Source organism: Oryza brachyantha, chromosome 12 (assembly GCF_000231095.2).
Source record: "Oryza brachyantha chromosome 12, ObraRS2, whole genome shotgun sequence".
NCBI lineage: Eukaryota > Viridiplantae > Streptophyta > Magnoliopsida > Poales > Poaceae > Oryza > Oryza brachyantha.
Window position 1 is genome coordinate 10,635,189 of NC_023174.2, and position 10,381 is coordinate 10,645,569.

The 10,381-nt window shown below is 40.5% G+C and overlaps 1 protein-coding gene across 2 annotated transcripts; it reads left to right on the forward strand.

Moving 5' to 3' along the window:
• The first annotated feature begins 3,716 nt into the window (after nt 1-3,716).
• Nucleotides 3,717-8,768, forward strand: LOC102707172. 2 transcript variants are annotated; one of them, XM_015842993.2, is made up of 6 exons: nt 3,717-4,060; nt 4,152-4,197; nt 4,748-4,871; nt 5,788-5,852; nt 7,785-7,888; nt 8,176-8,768. In XM_015842993.2, exons 1-6 carry the CDS (start codon nt 3,932-3,934, stop codon nt 8,212-8,214), a joined length of 507 nt encoding a protein of 168 aa, XP_015698479.1. In that variant the 5' UTR covers nt 3,717-3,931; the 3' UTR covers nt 8,215-8,768. The 2 variants fall into 2 exon arrangements, with proteins under 2 accessions (XP_015698479.1, XP_006663978.1); XM_006663915.3 differs by having other exon boundaries at nt 3,720-4,060; nt 5,788-5,867.
• The last annotated feature ends 1,613 nt before the right edge of the window (nt 8,769-10,381 follow it).

The window sequence follows — 10,381 nt, forward strand, 5'->3', positions numbered from 1 at the left end:
CACCATACAATCCAACCATTTATAACCCACGGATAATTGATAAAGGCACAAAATATATAAATACATGAAAAATATCATACAGTAGGTAAGAAATTTTTTTAGAATTCATATCTAGTATATTATCACATAGTTCTCCCTCAACAACGCGCGGGGTATCCATCTAGTTAACAATACATATCAGTAAATCAATTTTTTGCTTCAAGGCAATGTTAAACTCCTTCACACAAGCTACTGGGCTTAAAGTTAATTTCAGTAAATCAAGCATGTATCCTCTCAACCTTACTACTGGAAAAAGTGAGCTTATGGTTGGTACTTTGTGATGTTCTATTGGCACATTGCCTTTCACATATTTGGGGCTGGCCATGTGAACTACAAGGCCAAGAGTGGTGGATTTCGCACCCTTAGTGGATAGAGTGGAGAGAATACTGACTGTCAGTTCCTTATTCCTTCCCCAAGGTGGTAGATTGACTTTGATCAATTCAGTGCTATCTACAATCCCAACATATTATATGTGCTCTTTGCAGCTACCAAAGGCAGTTATTAAGGCAATTGATGTGGCAAAAAGAAATTGTCTATGGAAAGGAAACAATCCAAATTCTTCGAGTAAGTCCTTAGCCTCGTGGGATAAAGTTTGCACGCCTAAAGATAAGGGTGGATTGGGGATTGTTAATCTCAAGATTCAGAACACAACTCTTCTCCTCAAGCATCTAGTCAAAATTTATAATTGTGAAAATTTGTTGTGGGTTAGATTAGTTTGGAGCTCTTATTTTCGAAACAAAGTGCACCATATGGTAACGAACCACGGTTCTTTTTGGTTGAGGGATATCTTATCTATCTCTGATCTGTTTAGGGCAATTGCAAAGTGTATTGTTTGGTCTGGAAAGATAGCTCTCTTCTAGAGTGATTTATGGTGTGATGAAGTATGTAATACTAAATTTCTGACACTTTATGAGGTAGCTCTATATTAGGAAGATTCAGTTCGTGCTACATGCGGAAGAAATCTGGAGGATTGTTTCATGCTCCCACTTTCAAGCCAAAGCTATAGGGTGTGTTTAATTACATGCATAGAGATAGCAATGGGGACCCGCGACCCAAAACCTGATGGGTATTTACTCCATTAAGGTATGGGTATGGGCTAAATGCATTACCCGTGGGTAAGTAAACGGGTAAATACCTTCACCCAACGGGTATGCGGGTATGAGAACGTTCCTATGATACCCATACCCGTTTACCCGCGGGTAATAAATACCCGGAAGCCCAAATGAACATTCTGGCCCATATATGAAATTAGCTCAATATGAAAGCCTACATATTTAAGCCTTAACTCATATATGAAATTACGCGGATTTATGTATTGTCTACTACTACTTTAAGTACTACTTGATGGGATTTATGATATTCTATGACTGATGCGGATGCCTTGTCGTTGGCTGGTTGCTACAATTGGATCAAAATATTTTGTGTTATTTTTATTGTCATGTCAAATTTGGCGGGTAAATGGGTGACCCGCGGGTGAGGCTTACCCAGGCGGGTATGGGTATGTGGAATTTTTTATACCCGTGACGGGTATAGGGATTTTGGTGGGTCTAAATTTCAATTGTGGGTATGGGTATGGGGTTACCCGATGGGTATTTACCCGTTGCCATCCCTATACCTACATCAAGCATGGCTCGCATCCGCGCGTGCAGTCTACGTGTGTTTGGTAGCCTGCACCCGCTCCAGGCCTGGCCCCGTGCGTGCAAAATCAGCTCCCCAACCAGGCCCGAGGGAAATGCTCGGGCAGAGCTTCCCCCCTCGTCCGGGCTGAGCGCGTGCATGAACGGAGTTGCGTTGATGCAGCACATGGATGCGCGAATGCAAGGAGTGAGAGGGAGTCGCACACACCTCACCTTTCTCGCCCCCATTTGTGCCTCCCGGCTCGTCATTGTCTCCGTCGCTCGGCTCACCGCATGGTTGTCGTCGTCGCCTCTCCGTTCCTTCATGGCATCCGTCATCGCTGCTTTCCCGACCCGCACGTTGTGTCGTCATCAGGCCTCCTCCGTTGCCACCAGATCTGGCGAGAGGAGCGTGAGCAGCGTAGAAGAAGGGCATGACCACCGGGGTAGAAGGGAGGAGGTGAGAGGTGAATGAAAGGATCAGAGGAAGCAACGGTGCCGCATCCAAGCGAGAGAAGGGAGCAGTGGTGGTGGTCGCCACCTCATCGGATGATGAGATCCAGGCTAATGGCTTGAACGATGGTGGTGGTGCCGCTTCCAGGCTACGATGGACCAGTTTGGAGGGATACGAGTAACCAAACACACCCATGATGAGTTTGTCTGGCTGCAAAACTTTATGAATACGCTCATACTGGATGATATGCAAGGTGATAGATGGAGTTTTATCTGGAATTCAAACTTGTATGCCTCCAAAAGACTATATAGACTCAACTATATGTCAATAAGCCCTCCAAGGCCGTTTGATTGGATACGGAAGACTAAATGTGTTATGAAAGTCAAAGTCATTACTATTTTTAGACAGACTTAATTAATATCCGGGACATGCTGGACAGAAGGAATTATGCAGATGAGAATGATGATCTCTCTTGTCCTCTTTGTGCTGCCAATCTCAGGGAAACCAGAATGCATCTTTTTTCCACGTGCTTCTTTAGCATGCAGTGCTAGCAACAGCTTGGGATAACATTGAACCAAAATCTGGAATTTTTTTCAGATGATTTCTTTGGCAAGATGGAGGTTTGGAAGAAACGGAAGGAAGGCTTTCTTGGAAATTTTTTGTCTTTCAGCTTGAAACATATGGAAGCAGAGGAACAGATTGATCTTTGATGGTGTCATCCCCTCTGTTCAATCTTGGAAAGAGTTGTTCACAAAAGAGCTTCTTCTACATATGTGTAGGATGAAGGACCCACTAAAACAATGTGTTTTTGATTGGTTAGAAACATTGTAATTTTTCAGTTGTCGGAATCCTGTAATTATTTTGTAACTTCTATTTAATGAAATTTACTGCTAGGCAAAGCCCTGGCAGTCTTCTGGGTCAAAAAAAACAATACATATCATGCCACTATTTCTAAAACCATGGATCACCTAAATGTATGCAAAATCTTTAAAAAAGGAGGGGGTTTTAGGGTTTATGAAGAAGTTTGTCTTTGCACTCGATCCATAGGTCACTCCCGATGAAATCCCCTCAATTTTCAATGGTTTTGACTCGATTGGGGAGGGGGGAGATAACTTGTTGTTTTATCGCAGGAACGGAAGAAGAACACAAGAATAATAGAGGAGGAAGAAGGCTGGGTCAGCCTCGACCGACTGCTAAGTACCTTAGGTCCGCGCCAAAGAGCCTGGCGCTAACCTCCGCACTCTAACGCCAGATGGGTCGGCGTTGAGACTCCTGCCACGCCGGTTGGGGGACGCCGGCAAACATTCAACGCCAACTACCGTAGTGCTTCTCTACATGACTTTAGCGCCAATGTACTCAACGCTAACCTAACAGCCTATTTTTAAAAGAAGATTTTTATGGGGTAGTTTCGCAATAAGTTTGCTAAAGAGCTAATTTGTAAAAAAAAAGTTGATTTGGAGTTGATTTTTAAATTTCTTTCACCTGAAAATACGTATATAAATGTTTTATTTATGAATTATTTTTGGTTTACAAATATGTCTTATTTTTCTATTAGTAAATATATGCCATGGTTTTTCAAAAAAAAGACAAGCAATCAACCCGGAAACAAAATCAAACTCCTTCCACCAAAATTCTGGAGAATTCGCTCTTCTCCAACCTTTCCACTTGTTCCCTCTCTCTAGTTCAGATCTTTCTTCTCTTCCTCCTCCCACCTGGTTCCGCCGCCGGGCACACCGCCTGCTCCTCCACCTCCCTCGTCTCACAGTCGCCTAGCCGCTGGGTGCCTGGTTCTGGTGGTGAACCCCACCACAGGCACGGGGTCATGGGTGCCGACGGCGGCCGGAAGAGCTCGTCGCCGGCCGCGAAGCCGGCGGAGGCCCGGGCGGTGAGCCTGCTCGCCGGACTCCCGTCGCGGGGCAACTTCGTCGCCGACAACATCTCGTCCAGCATGGTGCGCTCGGTTCCCCCAGACCTCCCACCCTAAAAAGGCCGGCCTTTTTTCTTCTGAAGGCCTCTGATGTTTGTGATTTTTGTTTGCGCAGGGTGGCCTCCCGGTTTATGTCTGCCTGCACGACACCGCTCCTCCAGGTTCGGTTTCGTTCTTCTGGTTCTGGGATCACCAAAGCTTTGTTCTTTTTGGCGATGCATGCATATCTCTGATTGTTGTTGTGATAGGGTTGTGGCCGCTTGTGGTTCTAGTGGTATGGAGTGATAGATTTAGTTGCAAAGACGATCCTTTCTCGGGTTTTATCTGTAGAATTTCTGTTTGTAAGTTAAGACCGTAGTCTGCAGTCATCTTGCCTAGGTTTTGTTCTTGGTTCTTTGGGTTAGCAATGCTGTTCAATGCCATGCTTAATTTGTGGTTACTGAAAGTTATTTTACTGATGTTTGAGAGTGGGGGTTTATACGGCTTGTCAGAAATTCAGTATGTATGATTTGTATATACTTTCTGTAAAAGGCCATGGTCTGTATATTTTGTACTGGCTGTCATTAGCATATGATTTACAGTCAGACTATGATCTTATATGGCCTTGTATTACTGTTCTTACCACAAGGCTGATTGCTGATGAGACAAGAAAATTCAGTTTGAGGCTGTTTTTGCTCTGCATTAGACTGATCACTTTCTTTTTCATTGTAGAGGGACAAGTTATAGACACAGATACAACAAACATTTTAATTAGATCTCTCCAGTTAAGTAAACAGAAAAATGAGGGCAAAGATGTAGGCTCAAGGACTCCAGGAGAAAGCAGCAAGGGGAAAAGGTACGTCACTCTTACAACCTCATTACAATCTTTGGAACCTCATTTGTGCAATGTGCAATGTTCAGTTGTAGTTTTTCAATTAACAGCTTCAGATTATTGTGTTCATAACATAGTCGCGTGCATGTGTGAACTGGCAAAGTGTTCATCCTAGGAGTTGCTTCCTAATTTAGCATTGATTTTCAGTTTTTCAGTTGATATTAACTATTGAGTAACTGTCATGTTTTTTTACTAGAGTTGTCCCTTTCACATTAACCAAATGTTGATCTGTTGAACAGAAATCCATCCATCCCAATTATTGCCTGAGTGAAATGTACTTTATCACTTTATTCACGAAAACCATCGGTGGAACCTTTGTCAAAGCTCAAAGGAAACATTGTGTTGCATGAGGGCTATAAAGTTGAAACATGCTGTTGGATGATTTAAGAAACTTCCCACCCAAGAAAGAAAGAAAATTGTTAACTGGTAAAACCCATTGTGTGGTCTCTTGGATGTTACAGGGACTAGCTACAGTTAAAATTTTATGAGGGGCAATTTTGAGACGAACTCCAACCAGAAGGCATCTGGGATTAACTTTGGGAAACATGTATCGCTTAATGACAACAATTTCACCGAATACCCTGGTCTCTTTAATTGAAGGGCAGTGTGCTACTGCTATCAATATGTAAAAGATATGCTAGATACACAATTTTTTCTCCTACTGTTCTTTTGGATATTTTGATTTAGTGCCCTTTTTGGTGTCATCGGCATTGTGATCCTGTACTTCTATGCCATTAAAAGATTCCTTGTGATATCAGCCAGTAGTACAGAAATGAGCTACTTTACATTTGCTGACTTATAGAAAAGTTGTGTTCTAGAATTTCATGTGGTTGTCAATGAAATTTATCCTGTCTGTAGCTTATGTTCCTCGTTTTATCAGGTCGGCTTCCAGAAATTTAGATGGCAAGAATCCATCGAAGAGACCTAACACTGGCAGCTCAGCAGGTTCATCTTCCCTCGGTAACTACTTAATTGCTTATCTGCACCCTTTCTTATTCGAGGATTTATGAGTCATATGTATATCAAGGTAAGGGAGTTGTAAATAGTTTATTGGTTGCTTATTGTATGTTTTGCAGTGCTTAGGGAGATATTCTTAGTTTAGTTCCATGGAAAAGCAGTAGATGTTTTCCATTTATTTTCTAATTACTAAGTTTTGGAGTTGTCAAACTTAATCCTATTCATGTGGGAAGTTTATTCTAGGACAAACAATCTGGTCCTGTTATTTAAAACAATGGCACCAAGGGCACTTACACAACAGTAGCTGACGCAGGTTGCAAAAACTGGGTGATTCATTGTTGCTTAGCTAACTTTTTTGTTGCTATTATACGACCTCTTACCTGTCTTTTCAGAAGCATTGAGACAGTCGTATACATATTATGTTTGCATATTATGGTGCGAAACTAATTTATTTTTCTGACTACAGTGAAACTCCTGCCCAACTTGAGAAAGTATATGATATAGGAAACAATCCATCGTATGTCAGAAGTTGAAAACTTAAATCAACATTATGATAGTTTTGTTGAATGTTTATCAAACTTCATTCTTCAACAATGATAATAAGGAAAAACCTTATTTGTCTGTCCCTTTTGGCCATGCGGAAATTCATATCTCGCATGATGCTTGCCTGTCTCCAATAGCATATTTTCAATTATAGGAACGAGATTCCAATGTTATGATGTTGAGTGTATGTTCATTCTGTGAAATGATTTCTCAATGGAGGATGGGTAAAATATATATTGAATAAATGTGTTGTATGAATACCTAAAATGCATATATATCTGCGGAGGTGCCTCAACATGGTAATTGTTTTTATGGCTATGGTGGGCTGTTACAGAATCACAACTGTGTTAAGGCACAATAACAGCTGACAACTACCAGCCATGCTCCTTTCTCGACTATAGTGTTACTACATGATGCTACTTAAAACATTGTCAGGAAATATGAACCATAGTCATAATTGAAATGAATCTTGAACTTCTAATGTACATTGAAATCTTGATTTAAGAAATTTGTTTTATGTGTTTTTAACACCAACTGGTAGATAATTAATGAGAAATTTATTCAATAGCATCCTGAAGAATAGCAACCTGGAAAATGCCATCACAAGCTATGATGCACTGCCACATACCATTGCAAATATCACATAAGCGAGATTACCATCACCTGTCAGTATCTTCCAAATGCTCTGAACTGACCATTTTGTTCACGTTATTTGCTCCTTCCTGTGATCCATGTTATGTATGCTGCCACTTGCTCCAGCGGTCCAGCCTAGTGCATGCTACGTCCTCGCTAGACAAAACAGAGCCAGCCAAGAACCTCTCAAGCGTCTTAGGCAGTGTGCACCGCTTCTTAGGCAGTCTAGGCTGTTATTGCCCGACTGAGGAGACATGCTAAAAGAGGGTCACATGAAGAAAAAGTAGAGAACAAGAAACAAAAAAAGGGATATTTTAACATTTTCTATGTTTTCTCTCCAGAATAGAGCTTAACCATTACTTTTGGTGGACAAAACTGAGAGCAGTGGCATTTTTCCAAGTTGCCATTCTTTGAGATGGCACTAGCAAATTTTATTAATAGCTATATCCCTTTGTGAAACTCAAAATATATTTGAGATGACTAAAAGCCTGCTCTAACTGTGCAAGCAGCAAGCCTAGTTTCCTTGTAGAAAATTCAAATCTAGAAATAACTATCAGATTCTATATTTTTGAACTTAGATTTCCAGGGGAATCGACCAAATAAGTTATATACCTATATTTTTCATAGATGATTCAGTAGCATCTTATTTTGGTGTATCCCTTTTGAGAATAACATAATCGACACAGTTCTGAGCATCAATCTTTTTAGCACTATGGAATCTGATATCACCTTTAAATCTTTCAGAGGAATTGCCATCTGTTTTTTCTGAGCAGACACTTCAATCATTTACAGTGGAGAAGTTGCGTATTCTTCTGAAAGAGAGAGGCCTGTCACCAAAAGGCAAAAAGGCAAGCACAGAAAATGCTTAATTTTGTGTATCCCTCTTTCAGCTTTAAGATCTTGTAAAATCTTGTTCAAGCTTGGGACGTTACTACTAGATGTTTGCTATCTCATCTAAACTAGGAAAATTTTGAATGTGCTGTTCTTTTCAGCTTATTCACCGGATTATTGAAACCGATTATTTGCTCCACGTTTTGAAAAATACGTTTTCTCAAAAATAATTCTTCTGCTGCATTGCTTAAACCACTTGTTTCTTGCTAATCCAGATTAATCTAATTTTTCTTGCTTGTTGCAGGATGAACTGATTGCACGCTTAATTGAGGCCTCAGCGTGATCTGAACTGCAGTCTTATTCATCTCATATGACCGCATTTTGTTGGATGATGTACCGTAGCGACGAATTGTACACCATGCTAGTGAACTTCTGTTGCAGACCTCATACAGGCATATTTTAAAATATTTCAGAAATGAAGATCTGGCTGATATATTTCCACATGGCACCTTGTTTGTGGACTGCTGTAACACTTGCACAATGCGTGTTGTGTTTACACAGGGCTGCCTGGACAACCAAGCCCCCACATTTCCCCAGAATTGGACACTGCGAACTCGATTCCAGCACCTGTGTTCATTTCCAAGCAACCTTTGCCTTGCCCAATTTCCTTTTGATGGATCAGAAAAACTCTGATTCTGACATCATGTGGGTGTCCTGGCAGCACTGGTGCACGTATAATTTTTGTGGTGAAGCCGATTGCAGCAGCTGTTGTATCTTGCATGATAGATGAGACCATATATGCTCTGGTATTATAGCAATGCTAGGGCATTGTTCTGGAAAAAAAAGTACATGTTGGCAGCATAGTTGAGAGAGATTGAACTTGAAATGTTCTTTGCATCAGTGTGTTTTGCATAATTTTGGCACATCATACTATCGGACGAAGTGTCGTGGGATCTTCAGGCATCTTTTTTTTTTTAAAAGATGCGTTGGCTTGATCCCATTTTCTGTGTCGATCGTTACAGTTCATACTTAGGAATAGGAAGCATTCATTCATATGATCATGTATGGCTGTGTTAGAGATAGCAACCCACTGCACTGAAATTAACGAGGTGAGTTCAAAAGGGAAAAATAGATTCCTTTTATTTTGTTAACCTTTTTATTCTATAATTTTAAAAATAAGCTGTAATAAATTTTATTTTCGTATCTAAATCTTTTAAGTCAGACCACTTAGCAATAGAAAACTTCCACTCTATGAAGAGTCAGCTCTTATCTAGTAGTACAATTGTGCCATTGTAAGTATGGTAACTATAGTAGCCAACAAAAAATTGTCTTATGTTTTCGTTAAAGTCAGACGTACGTAACTATAGTATAATTATATAGTGTAACTAACACTAAAATATGATAATTTATATTTAGACTTACATGCTAGTTATTACATTTATATGTTCCATATTATAAGATGCTCTAGTCCTTAATAGATTCGATGCTAATTAACATATTCATTGTCTTATGGATGAATCAGGAGGTATGGCCACCACATCTTGTAATAGGTAACCAGGGGAGTATATGCTAATATATTTGTAATTACATGCTAGTTATATTGTGATTACACTATAATTGTATTGTATAATTGTACTGCAGCTATAATAATGTGATTTTAGTGAAATAATTGTGCATATCGGCATTCCCTAGTTACCTAGTAATACCTTGACTAAGCAAGAGGGAGAAAGGAATGCATGCAGATCGCAGGGAACGCACCAATTTATATGACTTGGCCGTCCGTTTATCTTGCAATGGCAATTAGGGAAGTAAAAAGGGAATATAAGTTGCTGCATCCCTTCATCCACAATAAATTGGCTAACATGAATTATTTATAATGAGTATTCTAGCAATTACTTCCCTCCGTAAGAAATATAAGACCGAAGATAATTTCATTCTTACCCCTATATTAATCTCTAATACTGATTTTACCCATGTTTTTTAGGGTTACATTTTTACCCTTTCTTTGAACTGAAATCCACATTATACCACTCTTTTGGATGGAGGGTATTAACTGTGTTAAGTCAGTCATAACAAATACCCTTTTACCCTTTCATGGGTATTTCATTTTTCTCCCGGTACATTTCATCGTTTGTGGCATTATGCCACGCTTGTGTAACCCGTCATTTTTGGGTCAAGAGAAGCACTTTTTATTATAGCCCACCAAGACCAAGTGTTAACACTGCCATTAAATCCCTTCATAGCCCACTTTATATGCCAAATGACTAGTTACACTCCTAGGAGGAATGCCGGCGTTGCTCTAGGATTTGAAACGGACGTTTTAGATTGCGCCACGTAGCTCGACAGAAAGGATAGCGGTCCAATCGACGGCCGCAGAACACATCCAATCGATCTACACTAGTTGGGCCATGATGGCCTTTATTTATTGATTGGGCCGCTAGGTGGGTGGGTATTGGCCTGGGCCGGCTTCTCAGGGAGAGAGGGAGGTGGAGGGCTAATACGCGAATGCG

What these genes read in the sequence shown, in the direction of transcription:
- LOC102707172 (XM_006663915.3), top strand. Translation starts at nt 3,932, where the DNA reads ATGGGTGCCGACGGCGGCCGGAAGAGCTCGTCGCCGGCCGCGAAGCCG. An exon ending in AGCAGGTTCATCTTCCCTCG is followed by an intron (nt 5,868 to 7,784) that starts GTAACTACTTAA and finishes TAAATCTTTCAG; the next exon opens with AGGAATTGCCATCTGTTTTT. An exon ending in TGTCACCAAAAGGCAAAAAG is followed by an intron (nt 7,889 to 8,175) that starts GCAAGCACAGAA and finishes TGCTTGTTGCAG; the next exon opens with GATGAACTGATTGCACGCTT.